The sequence below is a fragment of the Pholcus phalangioides genome, unplaced genomic scaffold, assembly GCF_987345545.1.
Source record: "Pholcus phalangioides strain wild (caught in Gottingen) unplaced genomic scaffold, Ppha-v1.0 ptg000015l_1, whole genome shotgun sequence".
Lineage (NCBI taxonomy): Eukaryota > Metazoa > Arthropoda > Arachnida > Araneae > Pholcidae > Pholcus > Pholcus phalangioides.
In genome coordinates this window covers 105,111,656-105,136,513 of record NW_028301608.1, presented here as the reverse complement: position 1 = coordinate 105,136,513, position 24,858 = coordinate 105,111,656, and the positions used below count along the sequence as shown (strand labels likewise).

General features: G+C 39.4%; 1 protein-coding gene across 3 annotated transcripts in view; it reads left to right on the top strand.

Moving 5' to 3' along the window:
- The window catches only part of Elk (Eag-like K[+] channel), a 156,782-nt gene extending 138,172 nt beyond the window's left edge, over positions 1-18,610 (top strand). For 2 of the 3 annotated variants that reach the window (XM_089245028.1, XM_089245027.1), the window contains exons 15-16: positions 738-794; positions 9,943-18,610. In XM_089245028.1, coding sequence (XP_089101154.1) covers positions 738-794; positions 9,943-10,790 — 905 coding nt within the window. In that variant the 3' untranslated portion in view covers positions 10,791-18,610. The remainder of the gene's footprint in view (positions 1-737; positions 795-9,942) is intronic. The other variant, XM_089245029.1, reaches the window with a different exon arrangement.
- Positions 18,611-24,858: the final 6,248 nt, after the last annotated feature.

The following is a 24,858-nucleotide window of genomic DNA, read 5'->3' as shown; positions in this document are numbered from 1 at the left end:
CATTAAATAGTCCTAGATAAAAAATTATCAGCGGCATTAGAACACCTACATGTTCTCTTACGTTTTCTGTGACAAACATTTTATCGGATCACATTAAAGCATGTATAATAAATACTAAATACATAGAACTTCCCAAAAAAAAAAGTGAAAGACTGATAAAGAAACTTGGGATATCTCTGTTCGCATGCTTAACGGCTTCCTAGATAATCGCTGGAAATAATAATCAGGGGAAATAACCATCATTTTCATAATTATTCAAGCCAAGCAAACACAAACAAAATTTACCCAAGCACAAACAAAAAGGTTCTTTTTTTGCTACATAGTGTAATTTTTCATATTTATTTTTATTAAATTTGATACATATTTGGATATTCTTCGTGAACCAGAAGATGAACCTCTCGAGTGTAATTTACAAACGGCAAGAATTACGGTAAAACGGCCTCTGCAGGCTGTTAATGTTCGTGGATGGTTGAATACTTGCCACAATAATTATGATAGTGTCAAATATTTTGGGATTAACTCATATCATATATGTATTTGAGTGTGGGGGGGGGGGGGTATTGTGAAGCCTAGAGATTTTAGAAATTTTGTATCAGTCTCGTAGAATTGCTTTAATAAAACTACAACATGTATTTTTGTTTATCGCAGTAGTTTCACACATAGACTAGTTTTTTTTTGTTTTTTTTACACACCACAATTAAAAGTATTGCATGTACATTTCATGTATCATATTTTAGAAATGCGGAATCCCTACGCCTATCCTACAAAGTATCGCCCTCCTTTGGATGAAGTAGGTGAGTTATAAGAAACGATCATCGATTGCCGATTCAAATCGACTTTTATTTTATTTATGTTCTTATCAAGCCCGTTACATAATTTCTTATATGCACGAGCTGTTTCGCCATTATCATCATTATTATCACCTATAAACAGCCCACACCATAGCTATAGCGTATTATATTACTTTCTGTAAAGTACGTAGTTCGTTTTGTTATTTTTATTTCTAGATAATATTTCGCTTGTGCATATTACACAAATTTATTTTTGCATCAGAACGCCTTGCTATTTCCGATAATAGCTCCATTTCCGAACAGGTTCCGAACGTATATTTGCCTGTCATTAAAATATATTGAGATATTATTTCTTACACCTGAAATACGATCCTATAAATACCTACAGCCATATTTCACCTACCAAATGTATGTGCCAAACTCATAAAACTAGAAAATCCTGCTTCTCTACCTCTTTCAATGTCATTTATTTTTAATGTCAAAAATATATTCATATACAGGGTGATTGTAAATAATTTTATTAAAAAAACAGGGTGCTATAGTACTTGTCAAGAAGAAGAATATTTTGAGATAGATTAAGGGCCGCGTTTCACCCATAGTACCAGGAAAAGGCTGCATGTTTATGCAGATCATTTGAAAGTGTTAAATACAGTGAAACCCCGCTTATAATCGACTCCCCTAAGATACGGTCACCCCTCTTTTACGCCCAAATAATTTACCCTTATATAATGAAAGTATCATTCCAAATCCCTGATTTGCGGTCACCCCTCCCCTCCCTTTTACGGAAGTGAGGTTTTACTGCAATTAAATTTATGGGGTGTCCTATTCTCTTCGAATCAGAGAAAGTACTTACCGATGGGTCGTTGCATAGGACCTGATGAAGATCAGTCGCACCTTCTCGTGGACTTCTGGATGTGGTAGATGCTTGATGCGGCATTCCTATTCGGATCTGATCCTCAAGTCTAGCCCATTGCTTATTTCAAAAATACTACAGGTGAAATGATCACTAGATCCTAGATCCCACATTGCAAATATTATTCCCCCGTTTATGAGTACTATCACCCTTATTTTTTTATGTTGGAACAGCTGACGATCATCTTGTATACATCTATACAGTGATACTTCGAGTTATAGTTCAATTAATCAACGGACGAGCTTTCGTGTGTCGGAATTAAATTTCTCTTGTACGTTTCAAGCTCGTAACTAAAACATTTTCTCTCAAAACACGAAGCATTTTTAGCTTATGACTTACGCTATTTTAAATTCGAAACGTTCGTCATTCGAGGTATCACTATATACGTGTTTGTTTGTTTTTTACTGTTCAACGGTACTAGGTGCATGTTGAGAAAGAATACCACCCCAATATGCTTACTATCTTAGAATTTTTGCATGTTTAGAATGTTAGTATTTGTACCACCGTTCCATAGATCGTGGCAAAATATGCAATGGAACCTGTGACATTTTGTACTATGTAACGGAACATCAAAGACGAATAATTATTCTATCAACATGTTTGGCTGACTTTGATGTTCGTCGTAGACATAAATAATCCATATGCAATACAATAGAAACCTCTCTTATGCGGTTTAACTAAGACTAAAAGCCGAAACACACTACAATGACGTGACATCACGTCATATCAGAATGCACAACGTCTTCGAAAAGTGATAATCATTAATCATTGACAAAAGACGCAGTTTTGAGAAAAGAGCATTTTAACCACTTACTCGACATGCCCGTGCCCATGTCTTACATAATCTATTTAAAAACTAGATTATTTATATTCCATGCAAAAAAAATTCAAATAAGAGCTCTTGGAAAAAGAAATTTCATTTTAAAAAAATAGTGTCAAGCGAATCAAAATTTCAAGATTTTTAAATTACTAAATTTGTCTGTTATTTCTAGTCATAGACATATGAATAGAATGAAAAACAAGCAAAAAAAGCTGACATTATCTGTGCATTAAAAATTGAAATCCCATCAGGCAAGTAGTTAATGGAAAACATTAGCATATGTAATACCTGTTAACAGTTTATATTAAAATATGTTAAAAATAATTCTAGTGTATGTCGAACAAAAACTCGAACACAGTTTTATACAAAGGCTTTTAACAGCTGGCTGATGCGAAGATATATTTTGGAAAGAGAAAATTCAACTGGTCCTGCGGGGATCGAACCCACGTCCTTTCACTTTCCGGGTGAACGCCCTGGACCACTAGATTACGGAGGCAACGAATATCTCAATCTTTCCTTGGAGCTCGTGTGCACTGAACGGGACCGTACATGGACTGTCGGACCTAACTGTCCAAAGCTCACAATTGCTAGTAATGCCACCAGATGGCGACTTATCCGTGGATGACGTCACTCTCCGCCATTCATACAAAGGTTTTTAACAGCTGGTTAGCTATGAATAGCGGAGAGTGACGTCATCCACGGATAAGTCGCCATCTGGTGGCGTCGTCAGCAATTGTGAGCTTTGGCCTGAGTTAAATCCGACCGTCCATGTACGGTCCCGTTCAGTGAACACGAGCTCCAAGGAAAGATTGCAATATTCGATACCTCTGTAGTCTAGTGGTCTAGGGTGTTCAGTCGGAAAGTGAAAGGATGTGGGTTCGATCCCCGCAGGGGCAGTTGAATTTTCTCTTTCCAAAATATATCTTCGCATCAGCCAGCTGTTAAAAACCTTTGTATGGATAGCGGAGAGTGACGTCATCCTGGGAAAGTTTTATGGACTGAAAATTTGCGTACACCAACCTCCTTTACCCTTACAGCGGCAATCCCGAGAAATCTCGTCGAACTTGAACTGCTATATTTCTGTCACCCCGAAATAACTCGGGTTCTTAACACGCTTTTATTTACAATGTGGCAGTTATAATGCGAATCGGGAAAATTTTAAAAACCGCTTAAAGGATAAAATGTAATAATTCGACTGTAGTAACTCACAAGCACGAGAAATCGACTACAACCATTGAGCACTCTAGGGGTGCTCCAGTCACCATCGAATTATTCGCGAGCACTAGATCCTGACTACAAATATTTCCTATTTTCAGGAATAGGTTCCATTGCATTTTTCCTGCTGGTAACGAACCAATAATGCATTTCCCTCTAAATGTTTTAAATCAAATTTTCTCGATGTTTCTTCTATTTTAAACTTTTTCTGGGTGTATTTCCATCGTTATGAAAACAAGCATGACTAATTATCTTTTTAATAATTGATATCAATCATGTATATCTTTTCAAACTAATCTGAAATCAATGAGAAGGTACATCATTCAAATTAAGTGCATTTATTTCTCTTATGCTTGCTTCATGCTTGAATAGTGGAATGTTACACAAGCGTCTATTGCTATAATTATTATCATTATTTATGTTTCATTTAGATCCATGTAATTCTTCCATTAATTTGCATCATTCCATTTCATTTTCAATTATGCAAATGACTTTTATTACAAGAAGTGTGCTTAGTTTAATATTCCGTGTAAAATGTGTGCATATTTTGGCTCTTTTAATGATCTCGGAAATGTTTTGTCACATTAATTGTTTAATTAGTGTTGTCTCGAAGCTAATTAATTTCACGCTCTTCATAAGAAATTGTTTTTTTTCCTTTCATTTCCTTGTGGAAGTTTTAGTTTCGAGTCCGACTCTAATGTCCTCCATGTTTTTCATTACTGTTTTTTCCGTATCCAAAAAAAATACTTTCCTCCTAAGTTAGAGAAAAAATCGTATTAAATACGAGGATAATTAATGAGTTTATCATATTGTATCAGAAATATCTGAACACTCCTTCTCTTACCATATACAAGACTTCCATTTTTATCACTCAAAACAGATACGGGGTGTCTAAGCTAAATGTAATTTAAAGTGAGGACTTCATACTGAAAGAGAACCACACATTCTTTTAGTTAGTGAAGTTCTGCACCGTTGATAAGACACTTGTCAATTTTTTTTATTCGTATTTTCTACCAAGGTTACGCATGCGCAATGTTGTCAGCTGCTTTGACACACTTTTCGTAGCAGTTGCGCTGAATGCCAGCAGAGAAAAACCGTGACCGGCTGAAGCTGGGTATTCTGTTGTATTAATTGGCACCACTGTGGTGATCGAGTGGTCACAGTGACGGACTCGCATCGCGAGGACCCGGGTTCGACCCTCACCGTCGCCACAATGACGGTCGGTTGAAGTTGGTTTTCTGTGGTTGGCGTTACAAACGGTCTCCCCGTTAAGAAAGAAGTCTCGCCGCAGAGAGTAACAGCCCTGCAACGCTACAGACGTTCAATCATTACACTTCACTTACAATTTGAAATATAGATGGCGGAACTAATTCACCCACAACACCATATACGCACTCAAACTGTTAGGTACACGCACTCACACTTACAGCACAACTCAATCGGTAAATTGCCTATGGCGGTAAACCGGAGTTGCGCTCGGCTTAAAAGAAAGAAAGAAAGAAAAGTATAAAAATTAGCAAAGCTTTATATAATAAGTCATGGTACTTAGCAAATCAAAGTAGTCTTGAAAGTTGATAACTTAATAAGTCAACATGACTGTCTCCAGTGGCTGTGAGTTACATGCAACATCATTGCTGTCCAGCTTCGCCTATTGGACATCATAGGAATTGTTCGTGTACTTAGGAATTGAACTCCAAGGGCCGTATTCAGTGAAATACCGTAACCCTGGGCTACTTTGCACCTACAGGAGTGACTTTACATCAAACGCTGAAGAGATTCAACATTACCTAGCGGCTATTCTAATGAATATTTCTAGACAGTTTCGATTATAAGTTTCGATTCTGCTCGACAGGGGACGTTATTGGTCAACTCGTGTATTCGAGTTACAGATGAATTCGTCATTTTATGACTGTAAATTCGACTTTTTCCTTAACAAAAAAAAATCGAGCTGAAATTGAGCAGCACGAATATGTTTGCACAAAATGGCGTATGCATCAGTAGCTCAAATGCATGAGGTGGTCGATAATGTCTCCTGTCGGGAAGAATCAAAACTGTTCAGAAATACAGTCGACGCTCGATATAACGACCCCCTTTGTCTCATCGAAAACGGACGTTATATTGGGAGGGTCGTTATATCGAAAGTAAAACGTATATGATAGTCGTTCTATGAAAACATCTGGAACTTAATCCTACCGGTCGATGAAATGAAATGGTCTTTATCTATAACGGGGATCCTTATAACAAGCGTCGATTGTATATTTGTTACGGTAAATGTGGTAAATCGGTTATTATGCATCGTCTTACCCATCGTGTAGGTACGTTTAATAAATTTATCACTTTTACCGGCGAATAAGCATTACACCCACACAACCGTCGTTGGTAAATTTAAAAAATACCGGAAACATGATCACTTTTACCAGCGGTTATGCATAATAAGCAAGTGTAATTTGTGAATTTGATAAATATGAAACAAATTCTCCAAATGAGTCTAGTATGTGTGATGAATAAAGCCGGACCCTAATATAATAACAAATTTTACTGTCTTACTCCTATATAATGATACAATACATGTATGAATTATGTATAGTAGGTATATATATCATATTGTACGATCATGTTTATTATATATATTTATCATGTTTACCAACGAAGCGACGCTTGGGTACTATGCGTAATCGCCGGTAAAAGTGATAAATTTAGGGAAACTTATCTAAACGCTCGGTGATTATGCATAATAACCGGATTTATCACATTTACTAGCTGCTTAGAATAGCCGCTAGGTAACGTTGAATGCTTTTCCCCGGCATTGGTATAAAGTCACCCCTATAGGTAAAAAGTAGCCTATAATTACGTTGATGATTTTTCAAATGTTGACTGATTTTTGGATCGATCAATTTTCGAAGTTTGGCATATAATTTAGCAAATTTATTCCTGAACAGATTTTCCGACTGAAATGTATGGCATTGTTTTACCCCATTTTATTCTTTCCCCCGACTCTATCCTCATCATAAAAAAACAGAAGGAAGAAACATGCACTGATGGTTTTTCATCGCAAAATGAATTATTTTTCAGTAGAGTTATTTCCTTGTCATATATATCTCAGCACAGTTGACATGATTTCCTTGTGAATTTTTCCTCAAGCACACTCTCACGAATGTAAAGGTAGGAAAAACGTCAGGAATTTCATCTTTCCTCTCCTTTTTGGTGTCGAATACAGCCATTGTGTAGTGTCTTTGGGGGGGTCACGTGACCTAGAAATAAATTAGCTTTTCACCGAGAATGTTAGGTCAAGCTTGACCTTCAGACATCGTTGCTCATTAGAGGAAGCATTTTTTTTTTAGAATAACAATAATAACTTATAAGTTGAATAAGTTCTGTTTATTGTTCACCAGACTGTAATAATAATGTTTGAGGAGCGTTATTACGCCCTAATTTACTCGTGAGTCTGCATTGAAAGAGAAATCAAAATTGATGCCAAAACGTTGGTAATTAGAGGGGAAAAGTTCTAGAAGTCATCGAAGGCAATGAATTATTTTTTTTCTTTTTACAATATTTTCTTCTGTGGGAAAAAATAATCTCGGAATTCTTCATGATAATTACCAATTATCTACTTGTTGACGACAATTCAATACGTCTAAGAGCGCAAACGCGAGATGCCTCCTCCCACTCTCCCAGACGATAAAAAATTCAAAATATTTGTTAATACTTTTGTAAAAAGAATTAAATATCGAAATAAAATACTTTTTTATATATGCTATCTTAATCAATTTCTATCACCGTGTTTACTCGCGTGGGCCTATACAGGATGTTGCCTTGAAGTGGCGACAAACTCTGAGGGGGGTGATAATTGCCACCAAGAGGAAAACAAATTGCCATAGAACACGGCATCGCAAACCACGAGTTTATAGTCGGTGAAAATCGCAAAAAATACTTATCCAGGGTGCAACAAAGCCAATAATAAGTAGAAAAGACATGATAGATGAAAAAACACGACGTAAAAAACGCAAAAATGATAATTCGGGATTTATTGAATATTCAATATTGATGAATAAAATTAGTCACAATCATTGAATAAAATAATTGGAAATTAATATTGAAAAATTTCGAAATTGACGAATCGGAAACTAATGAGAGAAATAGTTCCAGAATTTATGAACGACGTAATTTCAGAATTTGTGGAAATTTTAAATACTTTTGCCCCTCCCCTTCCCTCCCCCGCCTCCGTTTGATTCAAGGTCTTGGGCCAGACCAACACCACCTATAGAAAGAGGCCTCCGCAAAAAGCTTGTGACGTCACTGAAGAAGGCCATCTCACCTGCTCATCTGGCGCTATAGACCGGCTTTCAACGGCGCCGTTTAAAAATGATTCCGAAAATTGCAACACCCTCATTTCATAATTTTTGAGGAGAGTGTTTGCTGAACGCTTCACAATAAACTTAGTAATGAAGGAGCTGGATGAATGATTCGAACAACCATTGCAAGGAATCAAAAGTTACTTTTGTTCCAAAACATTAATTATCAATTTCATGGCAAGAGATTTTTGGTCTTCTATTGGTGGTGGTGTTGGCCAGACACGGGGATCCTTCCCAAATATGAGACGCGAATGCGAGCCGATTTCCCTGGCAACAGGCCTACAACGGTACAATTATTCAATCATTACACTTCACTCGTAGTTAGAAAAATTGATGGTAGATGGCAGCACACTACCCATTACAAGCATAACACAGAAACAAACTTCACTTCGGGTTCACAACACGTACACGCACATTCCAGCATGCGCCAGTTCGCCCTCCTAAATTCATTCAGAAATCCGCTATACAATAATACCGCGACCACAGTTCGCATCAAGATGCTTGATTCACGCACCAAAATGCAAGTTTACTCCTGACTTCCATTGAGGAGTGAAGACACTGCTTCAAATTTTAAGTCATTTGAATGTCCCTCCCCACCGTGTAGGGAGTGAATGCATTTCATTCGCGTGTTTTTCAATATTCAAATGTGCCAAAAAACCGTGAATTTATGGTGCGGCTTTTCATCGGGTGATATCCAGAAATATGATCAGAATTTTTCACTAGTGGATTGAACAAAATGGTGTAATCCGGTTTCTTTGGCTGCATTCGATGTATGAAAATTGAAGACGTGGGTGCAAGAACCAGACAGCTCCAAGCAATGGCTATACAGATAAAAGGAGCTATATTGGGGGTGTCTCATACGGTGCAAGAAGTGCACCGAATTGGTTCAGAGTCTGGTCGCTTAGTGGCAGCGCTTCCGCGCTGCGTCAGCCAGTCGTTGGCTTTCAGTGATGTGGTGATTATGATGATTTTTGAGCACCTTTTAAAGTACCGAGCCAATGAACAGTGTAATAATGACTATTGTTTTTGAGTGATTCTGGTCAAGTCCTTTTGAGAAAATGGTAGTTTTAAAATGTTAATAAATGTTAATAAATAATAAAATAAAATAATGTTAATAAATGCTGCCTGGCAGTCGAGTGGTTAGGGAACTAGCTTCTCACTGTGCAGGTCCGGGTTCGAATCCCGGTTCGGGCATGGATGTTTACTAACACTAACAAATTCCCTGGACGGATCGTGCTGATCCCTTGGGAATACGTGAGGATCGTGTTATTTAAAAAAAAACAAAAAAAAAAACGTTTTCTAGTATCTACCAGGATTTTATTGGTAATTCCAGTGTTGGGGGGAGGGGGACCAGACAGTTCCATTCCTTCTTTTTTTCAATAAAAAAACCAGGTGAAAAGTTGAAAAGTAAAACTGGTCTGCGATAGAGATAGGTATAATTAATGTTTAACCCAAATTTTTGATAACTTTTGAAAAGATGGTAAGTATTTTTAAATGTTTTTTTGTCCGTCCTGAAAAATTTAGAAAACTGGTGCTGTCTGGTTTTTGTACCACCCATGCCTTCAATTATAGCTCGAATCTACTACTGCTTTAAAATACACTAGCTCAGCTCAAATCAGCAATTTACTACCGATCGCGAATTCCGTCAGAAATGAAGGTGCCATCTATCGGTGGTTGCCTCAGATTACGTAGGGAAAGAACTTGTCTATGCTCTCTCTCAGGATTGAACCCATGGCCTGATGGTTGACATCATGGTGGTAGAGGAGCATCTTATCCCCCCCTGCATCACTCGGGCGCAATAATATATACTAATGATATCTATGAATCTACTGATGTTTTCCCTTTTTTCAGGTCGTTCCTGGGACTTGTTCGACGTCCGCGACGAGATAGAAATGACCAAAAATTCCGTCGAGCGTCTAGACTCCCAGATGACGTCACTAACCCAGGACGTGGCGACCCTCAGTCAGGAAGTCCGCACGACGCTGGCCATACTTCAGCAGGCTTGCGAACGTGGGCCTTTCACACCCCAGACCACCCAATCCTGCGAGTTCCTCCAGAAACTTCCGACCAGCCACCCAGTTCTGCCCCGAAGGTCGTCCTCGCAACCGTTGCGCATCCCTTCCGAGGATGACGACATCCCGCCTTCGTCCAACTCATCATCCGGTGCTGCTTCATCTGCGGCCGTCATCCTGAGGGCGACCTCGACGCAGACTGACTGGCATCTCTTGGAAGAGTTCCTCGGCAAAAGGCTCGTTGAACCGGGATCGCCACCACCGAACTCTGGCTACTCGTCGAGCTCCTCCAACGAGGAAAAGGTCCGATTTCTCGTGGGCCAGTCGTCGTTGGTCAAGGAAGATTTCGACAGTGCTTCGGACGACAGCGTGCTGAAGAACCCTTTCAACGCAGGATGTCAACAGCCCTCACCTAGAGAGTCCAATTCGTGCAGCGGCAGTGTCGGTAGCGATTCCTCGGCTCCTCAGTACAGGGCAACAGCGACCAATAATAAGTTCTGGAGCAGCAGCAGCGGCGGTGCCGTCAACAACGACGCGACCCCGCCCGTCGTGCCTTCTTCCCGTTTGAGAATTGCTCACCTGACCAGGGAGCCGTGTATCAGGAGTGAAAATGCCGAACACATTGTCGATATCGATGGTAACACGTCGTCGTCGTCCATCAGAAGGAAGTTGTCTACGGACCTATAGCAGCACCTTCGCCTTTAAATTCAAGGTAACCAAAAAAAAAGGTTCTTGCCATTTTCCATCGTAAGAAACAGAAAGGTATACGTTATGTCACATACATGCAGTCCTCAAAGTAATCTTCTTCAGCAGCATCCAGCACCTCTTACCAACTTGACTTCAGCTGCTCAATGCTCTGGTGAAGAAAATCGAGAGTCTTGGGGAGGAAAGTCCGTAGGCCTAAAGTTATTCCTCACTTTCTAAAGGGTTTCCTACGGAGTTGGTTATCCAGGGAATGTTCAAATAAGTTGCTGGCATAAAGCATATAAGCTCAACCCTTGACCCTCGGAGTCATGGCCCCCACATCCTGGAGCGGGGGCCCCTAGGCTAGGATCTTTTGCGGCCCCCGGTTAGACTTTTCACGGGCCCATTCTGTAGTTAATTTATAGCGTGAAAAAGCAAAAAATGGTGAGAACTGTCCCGGGCCCCAGGGCTAGAGCCCTGTTAGCCCCCCCCCCCTTGTGGGGGCCATGCTCGGAGTCATCTGATGTGTCTCGCGAACTCAAACCTAATTTTGTGAAAATGAGCTGATGAACACTTAAATAGATCACTCAAGTGACCCGCTGTGCTAATTTACTTACCGAACATGGCCAGGCTATGTCGCTTGCGCAATTTAAGCACATTGCCTTGAAAGGCGTGGCCGTGTCGGAGAAGTTTTATTCATTCTTTCAATTTATAAATAATTTGACCAGTGGCACATTTACAGATCACTTAAAACAAGGCTGGACAAATCGCAAAAAGAATTAGGCGCCTTTTTTTAACAAAATTTTAACCGAAGAAAAAAAGATTTAAAAAAATGCTTCTTTTAACTTTTTCCCGGCACAGTGACTCTCTTTCATGTTGGCAGATATGCTGCTGTAAATTCCAAACATTGTGTGCTGCTCTCAGCCTGCAGTTTAGTAATTTCACAAAGAATATTTTAGGCACCTATATCAATTTTTCAGTCACCATGGTGACTTGGCGTCTGGGATTTGTCCAGCCCTGATTTACACTTAAAAGTACTGTGGCACATTACAAATCACTCGAGAGTTCAGCAGTGCAGTTCCACACCACTCAAGTGGTCCGCGGCACATTCCCAGACCACTTAAATGACCAGCAGCACAATTGCACACAATTTAAGTAACGTGCGTCACAGTTCCAGAGCAATTAAGCGGCCCGCGGCACAGTCCAAGATCACTTAATTAACTCTCGATGAAGTTCTATATCGCTCAAGTGGCACGCGGCACATTCACAGCTCACTTTAATGATTCGCGGTATACTTAAATGGCCTGCGCCACAGTTACAGATCATATTAAGTGACATGTGCCACTGTTCCAGATCACTAATCAAGTGGCCAGCGATACGTTTTCAAACCAATGAAGTGACCCGCACTCTCCTAAAAGTTGAACACCCTTGTCGTAAAGTCAAGAGAGCGCTTTTGAAGCCAGTGGATACCACGGCAGTTTTCAATACCCGCAATTTTAACCACGTGGAGGGCTCAGAAAAATCATTTCGCCTAGGGGCCCCACGATGCTTTTGAGACGGTCCTGTCGTTCACCAAAGGTACTAAATGCCAATGATGACTGCTTTGAGGACTAACGGTTGGTGAACTTTGATGTATACCATTTTGAGGCAAGATATTTTTTTTTTGGTTTCCTTAAACTTAACATACAAATAAGGAAAAAAACAAATTATCTTCGCTTCTGCGCATATTTCTGATTAATTTTCTCTTCCTCCCTATACTTTTGTGATTGCGATAGTGTGTAAATTGTGTGTAAAAAAAAATATATACATAAATATATATACAAATTATATATGAGCGAAAAATCATATATGAATTTATCTATACATACTTAGCGTATACTAGTATGCATTAAAAAAAATGCATATGAGTGTACGAAATGAAGCTGTGTGACCAATGGAACCTATGCATTCCACTCCATTTATACATATTGATCATATCCATTACGTCCGGGACATATTTATCCTGGACGATATTTATTCTCGCATAACAACAGCCCAAAAATTTCAAGGGACCCTTCGTACGTTTCGAGAACAAATGATCCCCTCATTTGAATAAAAAGTAATGAAGTTTTTAATTGAGCTTCGTGGCTCATTTTAAATCCCCATTTCATTGTAATCGCGTGCAACACAGGGCCGTACCATCGGCTTTATATGGTTGCCGTATTTTTACTATCTTTCTGCATCAAAGTAGCTTATCTTGTTGCCAGCTTCCATGAAGCTCGTGAGGGAAGGGGTGTCCCTCAGTTGTGTTCATTTTTTTTCCTATCGGATGATCTCTAATACAGCGTTTCTCAACCTTTCTGAACTCGAGGACCAGTAGAATGTCTGGAATAATTCGACCGTACGGGACATCCCTGCATTTTCAGTTGTTCAGAATTCTCTTTTCAACGTTTTTTACTCAGTTTTTCAGTGATTTTGACTACAATTGGGGATTTTTCCGACTTGTGGGAACGTTTTTGATGACAATTGGTGACGTCCCGTATTTTATCGTATTTAAGATCCCAGTTCCACTTGTTTTTCTGAATTGAATATGGTCATCTAGTCATTTGAATTTCCTTTTTGTCGTAAAATACATTTTTGTTCACTGTGGTTTGTAGCAGCAATTTATTTTCCCACCCCGCACCCATTTTAGCAAACAATTGGAAAGTTAGCCTATAAATGCAATTTACGACAGTAATTTGTGATATCCCGTATTTAGGATCAAAATTTCCCGCATTTAAATTGAACCAAAGTATGAAGGTGCGATTTTTATTGGAACCCATGGGGATATCGCTAACATTAACTAGAACAATTGAACAATTTTTTCATTCAGTTATCATAGAATTATCAAGTCTGCCTGCGGATAATTTCTGGCCCGAGGACCGTAGATTGAGAGAAACGCTGATCTAATACATTAAATCCGCGTTTCTTAAGCTTTTTTTCGCTCATGGCTCTCTTCAGACCATATTTTCATCTCATGCCTCCCCCTAATCTAGGGGCCAACCCATCTCTTATCCATGAATGAGACCCTTCCTACTTTTTGAATTCATTTTGGAGAAAATGTATAGTGAGCAAAATTTTATATATAAAGTCATTTCTGGACTCCGTGGTTAGAGCTGAGTGAAATTCTTTCCTTTGGAAGCTCCCTGTAGGGCCGTTTCAACCAGAGACGTACGCGCAGGGGGGGGGGGCACAGGAAACCAGTGCCCCCACCCAAGCCGACCAAAAATTAGAAACAATAATTATTGCCTTGAAAAAACTAAAATATCGAAAGAAAATACTCTTTATATGCTACTGATTTCAACCCTGATCAAAACCAATTTCTGTCAATTTAAATGATTTTTAAAGAGTGGTACTAATTCAAAATTTCTCGGGAAGAAAATTTTTGTGCCCCCTCCAAAGGTCGATCCTTAGTACGTCCCTGGTCTCAACATCATGTGTGTAAATTTTAAGTTCTAGAGCCCCCCACCTACCTAGTTAGAAATAACAGCTTCCATGTTTACATACTTACACTCGAAAATCATCGTACCTCCTCCTCCTAACCAGATCATGACCCGCAACTCTGTCAAAATGGTAAATAATTGGCTTCTAAAGTCATTCTTCCGCTTTTCCGAGGCTTAGTTCGTCCTAGGTTGAAGTATTTCGTAAGGTTTTTGAGATCATACCTACGGAGAGACATGGACTTGGTTGAGGGGGTGCAAAGAAGAGCTATGTGTGTCCTTGTTGGCACGCGGGGCTTGAAGAAAGACTCGATTTTCAAATATGTTTGGAGGAATGCAGGTATCGGGGAGAAATGATCGAAGTGTATAAAAATTTCAACGGGATTGATAGGGATGGAGTCATTAGTACAACGTCAATCAACTGCTTTTCGACAAGAGGACATCACATTTAGTAAGGGACAATTCCAGGTTGTGATGTCGCAGGGAATTTTTCCCTAATAGGGTTGTAAATAAATGGAATTGCTTATCCCACCCAGGGGTCGTGAATTCTATCACAACTGACACGTTTAAAAAGAAGCACGATGAACATGTCGGGATATGTTTTTATTGGGCAGTGTGTTACTATTAGTACACACATTAGTATTAATTATTCGTTTTTTTCTTTCGTGATATATGCTGTTATATTGGGTTGCTGTATTTTGGTTATATCTGGTGTCCAAATTTTTCATGGACATCTTTTTTCAGCCACCTCGTTGTGTAATTTGCCTGTTGTGGCCTTTGTGTTTGTATTAAAATTCAGTTGTTAAACACTGTAAAGTGCTTTACCCCACATCTGTTTTGTGTACTACACAGAAAGTAACTTCATTGCAGTTTCATGTATTCTTTCGGACTATAGGTAATGCAAAATGCCGATGTTATTAAACACTCCCGAAGAAAAAAAGCACTGATGAGGAATTTGAAAATATATTGAAGGTTTTTTTTTTGGAGTGAAATACAAAGAATATATCGCTGTAGCGGTCTCGAGAAATATTCTAAAAAAATTCCGTTATAGAGGAGTTTATCGTAGTAAAATATATCGTTGTACCGAGAGAAGTTTAACTACTATTATCGAGAATTGTTGTAGCGAGGTTTCATAGTAGTTACATCTCTTTCAACCATATTTCCCTTAAAAGTTTTATTTCTTCACACCGATTTTTTTCCCTTACAGCTCTGTGTTGCCTCCCCCCCCCCCACCTACTCCGCAGCCACCTGTTATGGATGGCCTTCTGTCCGTGGTCCCCCTCGAGAATATCCAGGACCGCAAAGGGGACCATGTGGCCTCGGGTTCAGAACCACTGCAATGGCGTTCACACCCCATTTTCATCCAGACAGCATGAACGTTTTATAGAACTTAGAATCTCATCAAACCGCCCCTTAAACATGACATCAGATATTCAGAGCAGTGTTTCCCAAAATAGGCGATATCGCTCCTTGAAGACAGCGGTAGCAACCACAAGTATATCAGAGGATCCTATGGGTACTCGCAAAAAGAGAAGGTGGTAGGAAAAATAAAATTTCGAGTGATTGATTTATAGCATTAGGCAATATGATTGGCTGATACCCAAGTGAGTAAAGTATAGATCAAAAAATACTTGTATAAATAAAATCGATATTTTTAGAATATTTGATGCCTTCGGAATATGTATATATATATATATATTGCCTATTTTTACTATCGAAACGTGGACCCAATGGTCACACTAGCTTCGGGTAACTCGTTTCTTCTCCCTTGCCTTTCTACATATAAGTAACCTCTAGTACATACATATCATCTCTTCCACGCATTAAACGAATTCGCTATCTTGGTGTGACTGAGAAACGAGAGCAAGAATAAATACAGCCACTCCTCCGACTTACGTACGTCCCATGCTCACGAACAAAAATATTACAGTAGCCTTGGTGATATTTGTCGGAAAATTTTGGTGTATTTAGAGGGGGGGGGGGTGCCTTAGCGGGCTATAGCCCAGGGCGGCAAATTCAGAGGGGGGACAGCAAATTTGAGGAATGAGTGGCCAAGAAAGTTAGTAGAATGGGGGAAAGGGATACAAAATTTGTTTAAACCTCAATAAATTCGACTCTACCCAGACAGTAAGGGACTAAATAAGTTAAGTAAGAGTACATCAGTGAGCAAAACAGCGACTTAGAGCGTGAGCGCATGCATGTGAATGACCAAAAGAGTGGCCTACAGAGCGAGGGACCAAGTCAATGAGCGATCTAGAGCGTGTGCGAGCTTGTGAATGACCAAAAGAATGATCTAGATCATATGTAAACGTGCAAATGATTAAAAGAGTAACCTTTAAAGCAAGCGTGGCCGAAACAGTGACTTAGAGACACGGGTGTACTTGTAGGAGTTGGGGGGGGGGGGACCAAACTGGTTATAGTATAGGGTGGTGAATTCGAGGAAAAATTACCAAAAAATTATCCGAGGATGATGTCTCTCTCCGCTATCCATACGAAGGTTTTTAACATCTGGCTGATGTTGTTAAAAACCGTCGTATGGATAGCGGTGACATCATCCTCGGATAAGTCGTCATCTGGTGGCAGTATCAGCAATATGAACTTTGGCCTGAATTATATCTGACCATCCATGTACGGTCCCGTTTAGTGCATACGACCTCCAAGGAAAGATTGAGATATTCGTTGCATTTGTAGTCTAGCGGTATAGGGCACTCTCCCGGCAAGAGAGAGGACGTGGGGCCTGCTTGTGAACGGGGGGATGTCCACCTCCGACCGAGGTGGACATCCCCTCCCCGTTCACTATTCACACCCTCTGTGACTACTCGCCCCTTTCGAGGAGCATGCATCAGTTTATGCTTGGCAGGACCATCTTAATAGCATCATGAGCCCCCCCCCCCCCTCCTCAGGGCTAGCACTAATCCGAAGTGCCCAAAAATCTAACGCAATCGCGATGAAATGTATACTGTTCGAGGTTACCGGGAGTATAAAAATAAGCTCGATTGGCCGCTCCTAGTTGAAACAACCCTGGACTCTTAAGAATGAGATTATAACTTGAATTATCTCGAGCACTTAGCTGAAGTAGGCATTCCCGGCCAGGTCGAACACTACCGGCGACAGAGGGGGGTCGGCTGACATTGGTTTTCTGCAGTTCCCACCTTCATAGCGTTAATATGAGCCGATCTCCCCGTTAAAAAGTCTCGCCACAGAGAGCAACAGGCCTTTCACGGTACGAATATTCAATCATCACACTTCCCTCATGGTTTAAAAAATAGATGGCAGCATTAAGATTTCCGCACAACACCAGATACACACTCAAATTGTTAAGTACATTTGTTCACTTCCAGCATAACTCATTCGGTAGTAAATTGCCAATGACGACATAGGTGCAAAAGTAATTAGAACTATTGAATGGGCTCAAAAATATTAAGGGGGAAACTCAAACCATATATTATAATATATTCTATAGAGATGGTGCAAATGGGGGCCCCTTGGGCCGGATACAAGTTTATGCCTATGCATGACGATAGACCAGAGCTGTTCTGGGTTTGAAAGAAAGAAAGCCTAGTGGTACATCGCTTGGGAATCACTGTACGACCAGATACTTATTGTCGATAATTGGCTGAATCTCTCAATTTTTAGCCCCAATGAAATAAGGTGGGTATGCAAAAGATTCCCAAATCAGAGTTACGAACAATTTTAAACATGAAATACGTTCGTAAGTCGGAGAGTAGCTGTAGATATAGGATAAGGGATTCTCTATCTCTCTCTCTCTCTATGAAATCACATAAGCTAAAGACAAGCATGATGTCTTTCCTCTATTAGAGCTGCTTTGCTGAGGTTTTTTCGAACAAATTGCTTCCTGAGGAAAAACTATAAACATAGAATCTATAAATTTTTAGCCTCATTGTAATGAGAAGAAAACTTCTCCTAAAAATATATTGTCATATTCTATCGAATATACGTGAACTATTTCTTATCCTCTCTTTGTTTTTATCCTCGCTATTAATAGAACAAAAGCTGATTTTTTTACCTTAAAATAGGAAAAAAATTGTGTTCTTAGAATGTCGTTATATTGTGGTTTTTTTACAACAACTATTTTATTGTAGGGAACCATTTCTTCAAAGCTGCCCTCGTAGAGTAAAAATATGATCATGATGTTCGGACGGATATTACTGAGTGATTGTTTCGGACCGAAAAAAAAACCCGTTGTTAATCTTGCTTCAATCTTTACCTTCATACATATACATATATTTTTTACTCATTAGTTTCTGAGAATTGTATATATTGTAAAGAAGGAAAAAAAAAATAAAGCCGTTATATATCTGATTCAAGTATTTGTAATTTAATTTCTGTGATTAAAAACTTCTATATGCCCCTTAATATTGTCGTTTATGTGAATTGGTTATTCCTGAATTTATTGAATGATTTTATCGGAAATTTTCACGGTTGCACCGAGGTTTTCTCTACGAGTTCTCTTCCTGATGAATTAGGACGCATTAAATTAGTAAAGTATCATTGCAAATGATTAATTTCCCCCTGGATTGTTGAAAAAAAAACTTTGTCAAAGATGATTCTTGAATTTAAAGTATTTTGGGAACAGCCGAGAAACCATTGTTGTCAGGAAATTGAGGTTTTCATCTTTTGCTGAGCGCTGTCAGAGTTTTAATGTAGCTCATTATTCAAGTCTAATTCTGTTAAATTCAACAATCTCAATACATTTAAAATTGGCAATCAATTTTATATATACGTAGTTGAATTTAAAAGAATTCGACTTAAATAATGAGCTACATTTAAATCAGACTGAAAAAATAATCAGTCTGTGTATATTATGTTCTCCGTACAAATCTACAGTTTTAGGCCGACTGTCGAAATTTTGTATATAAAACAAGTCTTGGAAGGCCTCGACTCAGACTGGTATGAAGCTCTCCCATTCGTACTTCTTGGATTAAGGTCAGCATACAGAAGTGATCTTGATGCCTCAACAGCCCAGCCGACTTATGGCTCCTCTCACTTCGTCTTCCTGGTCAACTGTACGACGATCAGCTATTGTCTAACCCTCCCGACTACATTCCCGATTGCAGAGGATCATCAGCTCTGTGAAACTAACGAATCCTGAGCGGCATGGACTTCCAAAGATCTACGTTATGAAGGAGCTCACCACCTGCACTCGAGTCTTCATCCGCCGTGGTCCCTTCAAGAAGTCTCTCCAGTGCCCGTACGAAGTTCCATTCCGTGTCGTGCGTAGATTGACCAAGCACTTTGTGGTGGGAAAAGGTGGTCAACATCGACAGATTAAAGCTGGCATTTTTGCTGTTGGATGAAGCCATTCAGGATGACTCATCACGTTCCAGTGATGAGAACAAAACTTACATCTCCCGATACGGTCGCAAAGTTATGTTTCGTCTCACAAATAAAGTGTGACACTGGCGGGGAAGTTGTGTGGTGGAGTTTCGCCAAAGCCGGGTTTTCCTAGGAGTGAAACTTTTGCTCCGTGTGCTGTAGAAATCTGCTCCTAAGAAAACCTGGCTTTGAAGTGACTACGCTAAGCACCCGGAAGAAAAAAAATATGTACAGTTGTTGTCAGTGTATATGTGTTAGCTCGAAAGCCGTTAATGTGCACATTACCTAGCTAATGTGCAGATTAACTGATTTCTGCACTTTAGCGGTATATATGATGTAGCATGTCGATGTCTTTTCATGTGTGTGAATTTTTGTAAATAAACTCATGTTGTAATTGTTGACAAGTCGTCTTATAATTAGAGTGGAGTCAGATATATGCGTTATCAAACCAACTCAGTCAAATTTTCTACTTGTTTTTTTTTCGACCCATAGGAACAGGGCGAAACGCACTTAGTTGCCTTTTCTCGAAATCGAAAATGATACCAACAAAGCCAATTTTCTTTTTTTAATGCATTACCGATTTCTAGAATTAGAGCGATATTGACATCGATTATTGTTAGATCGACGGTTTCAATGAATTTCGTCTGCTCAACAGTAGTACCAGACACCCTGAAACGACTCGAGTTGTACAAAAAATAGTTTCACATTGTTCGGCCAAAAATTTGGTACTTTGACAGACACACGACCACATTGTGATTCAACTTTCTCATCTCCTGAGTTTCCGGGTTTCGGATCCTTCCTTTCTTTCAAACCGAGCACAACTCAGGCCTATCACCATCTATGGGCGGATTTTACTACCTAGTGAGTTGTGCTGGAAGTGTAACTGTGTGTGTACCTTAGTCTGAGTGCGTATGTAGTTTTGTACTTGATTTTTCAGTGCCGCCATCTATATTTCGGAAGTGAAGTGAGTGTTTCAGATCCGTCATTATGAGCGTGCAAACAATCAGTTCAATATTAATATACGAATATGAGAATGGAATTGTGCTCCTAACACATCAGAGGACACACGAGAAAGTAATCAAAAAAATCTGGCATACCTTTTAATCAGCCACGTGCCAATGTTGTTAGAAATTAATGTTCTTGCATCGTTCCACACCGGGTCACCACGTTTGGGATGCTTACTGAGTTGGTTTATTAACGCATGAATTTATTTACAAAAATTCACACGCACGAAAAGACACCGACGTGTTATATATATACACTGACAGCAGCAACAACTGCATATTTTTTGTTCTTCTGGTCTCTTGGCTCGCGTAATCTGCGTAGTCACTTCTAAAGCCAAGCGTTGGCGAAACTCCGCCACATGTGAAACAGGACCCGACATGAACGATGGGCTACTTTAAAAATTAGGCAGATTTAGGCAAGTACCAGAAATGGGTGAAAACCATCGGGCAACAATGGTACGTGGGCCTCAACAATGACTTTCAGAATAGTTGATAAGGTTTTCGCGGCCATCATTTGAGAAAAATAATTTTCATCGACTTTCAAAATGTTATTTTGGTTACCGTGGTTCCCTAACAATGTGTCTCAGACATGTTTATCTCTTTACAATGGTTTTTCACTTTTTCAGTGCTCCCAGTATATTGAGAAAGGTATTATATCTAGTATTTAACTAAAGATCGAATTTCGTACTGAGAGCAAACACAAAGAAAATAAATTTTATATACTCAGCACTAACAAAACTCAGTCCATTAAGTTTGCCAAGTTTATAAAGAGACTAGTTATGATACCTGGTGGTGTGTGCCAGGGTTTTCTCCCCATATACTGGCAGCACTAAAGAAGTAAGAAACCATTGTAATGACATATGGATGTCTTTATAATGAAATGCATTGTTAGTTTTCTTCGAAATTTTAAAAGTTGTTTGTGTGTTACAAAAGACGTTAGTAAAACAAAATGTAGTCTTTCGTGGCTTTTTGAAATTGCAATCGAAAAAATATAGACCAGAAATAGGTCGATACTGGTTTTTTCTTTTTGATTAGAATTATGTGAGTCTACATTTATTTTTCTTTACTAACGTTATTTTATAACGTTTTTATATAAAGCAAGCTTGATAATTAAACTAATATTTTGCTAATATAAAATATATATACGGAGTGATTATAAAAAAACTATCCCGACATATGGGCCCCTAACTATCATACCATTCACAGAAACTGAATGAAATTTTGGCATAAGGTATTTTGAGGTATGCGCTCAAGAATGATATGGAAAACAACAGTGTCACTCTAACAGTTACGGTTACAGTGAGAAAATTTCGAAAATATCAAACGGCAACACCAAGTTTTTTGTATTGGAATGCGATCTCCATACTGAAAAACACTAAATAACGTTGGAATGGCACCTGTAGCACGAAAATCCCCGGAGCTAGGCAAGGAAAAAGTAAAAAGGACTTTGCCGTGCACCACAGCATTAATGTTCGTTTCATTCGTCACACCGTTTCTTCGGCTGAGATCCCAGCCTGATTAGTCCTCCACAAGGTAATGTGGAAAATTTGTGAAACACAATAAAATGCTTTACTTTTATGCTGCTTCTCTGTCCTTATTGGTTGTCCTCACTTTTAGCCTATCTACCGCCGATAGATTTTCATGCTACAGTTGCCGTTCGAGCGCTATTTAGGGTTTTTCACAATGGAGATCACATTCCAATACAAAAAACTTGTTGTTGCCATTTGATATTTTCGAAATTTTCTCACTGTAACCGTAACTGTTAGAGTGACACTGTTGTTTTCCATATCATTCTTGAGCGCATACATCAAAATACCTTATGCCAAAATTTCATTCAGTTTCTGTGAATGATATGATAGTTAGGGGCCCATATGTCGGGATAGTTTTTTTATAATCACCCTGTATATAAAATTGATTTTCTGTGTGTGTGTGTGTTCTCTATACAAATCTACAATTTTAGATCTATCGTCGCCACATTTTGCATATATACCAAATGGGACCCGACTTGAACGATAGACAACATTAAAATTTCGTCAAAGCAGGGCAAATGCCCGAAATGGGCGAAAAACTGTCGAGCAGTAATGGTTTTTGGGCCTCAACAATCACTTTCCGAATGTTTATTTTGGTTACCGTGCTTCTCTAGCAATGAGTTTCAGACGTGTATATGCCTTCACAATTATTTGTCACTTCTTCAATGCTGCCAGTAAAGAGACTTTTTGAATAGACGTCAGAATCATCATCAGCATCACTTTGAGGGTCAGGCAAAGAATTATCTCCATAGAAATGAAGTTCAAAGGGGAGGGGGGGGGGGGAATACCTAGTGCCCCTTAAAAAAGGAAAAAATACAGGGTGTTTCTAAAAGAATCGCCATCATTTCAAAGATTTGAAATGACGGCGATTCTTTTAGAAACACCATTCATTTCAAAGATTTGAAATGAATATATATTACGGAAACTACTAGAGAGAGAGAGATGGGCACTTGTGAAATTAATTTTATATTACATGGCCAATCATAAAGTTTTTTTTTACAAACCAAATTAAAGGTGCTCAATATGTCTACCTTGGGATGCACGACATACCGTATATACTCGTGTATAACCCGAGTTTTTTTGTGGAAAAATTCGTTCTTGAAGTGGGGGGGTCGGCTTATACACGGGTCAGTTTTTGACGAGAAAATATCGACCCCCGCAATCAGTAGTCATTTTTGTAACTATAGATGGCGCTAATGATTAGTAGCGATAGATTGTGTTGCAAATCATCAGAGTGATTTTTGTAGCTATACATGGCGGTTGTGTTAGTAGTGTTAGTACTTTCCAGGTTAAATCCACGTGGTAATTTTTTTCCCGGGCAGTACAAGTCGTGATCAGCCACAGAAAAATCATTGATCTAGTGTTGTATCAACGATCAAAAATGGAGAAAGCAAAAATATTTCCGTATGATGCGTCTTTCAAACTGAAAGTTATCAAATTCGCGGAAGAAAACAATAACTGTGCTGCAGCTCGGACATATAATGTCAATGAGAAACAAGTGAGCAAATGGCGGAAAGTGAAAGAGAAAGTTTCTGCCATGCGAAAGACAGAAAAGACTCTTCGAGGAAAAGTATCGGTGTTCCCTGAACTTGAGAAGGAATTGAATGAATGGGTGCTACACTTCAGACTGAAAGGTACAATCGTGGCAAGGACAGCCATTCGTCCGAAAGCATCGAAACTAGCTGAGAGTGTTAAATTCAAAGACACAAATCCAGAAAAGTTCTATGCATCCCCAGGTTGGCGCACTCGTTTCGTGAACAAGCTTACGCCAGCGAACAAAGATCGCACAAAAATTGGAAAGCAGAATTGAATCTTTCCAGAAGTTCATAATTGAACTGCGAAAAAGACATAGATTTGAACTGTCACAAATCGGTAATATGGACGAAACTCCAGTTACTTTCGATTTTTCAAGCAATAGAACTGTTGATGAACTCGGGGGAAAAAACCATCTTTGTTAGAACACTGGCACAGTGTTAAACTTACAACTGGGCACGAAAAAACACGATTTACGGTCGTGCTACCGTGCATGGCCGATGGAAGGAAATTGCCTATAGTTGTGATTTTCAAAAGGAAGAAAATTCCTTCGAACATGAAGTTCCCACCAAGAAAGATCGTGAAAGCCCAGGAAAAGGGCTGGATGGATGAAAAGGGCATTCTACAATGGATCCAGGAAATATGGAACAAAAGGCCCGGAGCAGTGTTCGAGAAACCGGCATTATTGGTATGGGATATGTTCAAACCCCACAGAACCGATAATGTCAAAGCCGAGGCAAAGAAATCGAAAATATCATTGGCTTTTATACCAGGTGGGCTAACGTCGATTGTGAAGCCTTTAGATGTGAGCATCAACAAGCCTCTCAAAGACTGAGAAATTTCTGGATCGAATGGATGAGTCCCGATGATAAAGCAACTACAAAAAGGTGGTGCCTGGAAGAAACCTGACATTAGCCTAGTGTGCCAATGGGTACACGAGAATGGCGTGGAATTCTGTTTCCACCGAAATTATCATCCGATCCTTCAAAAACTGTTGCATCAGCAATACGATGGACGAAACTGAAGATGATATCCTCTGAAAGTGACAATGGCGATGCCAGCCCAGATGAAGATAAAAACGAAGATGCCGCACCCCCTATGATGATATGATCGATTACGATGAGCTTGGAGACTCCGAGGAAATGGATTAAAAAGTTTCAATCATTTTCTATTGTAAATTTCCGGAAGCTATTCATTTTGCATAAAAATA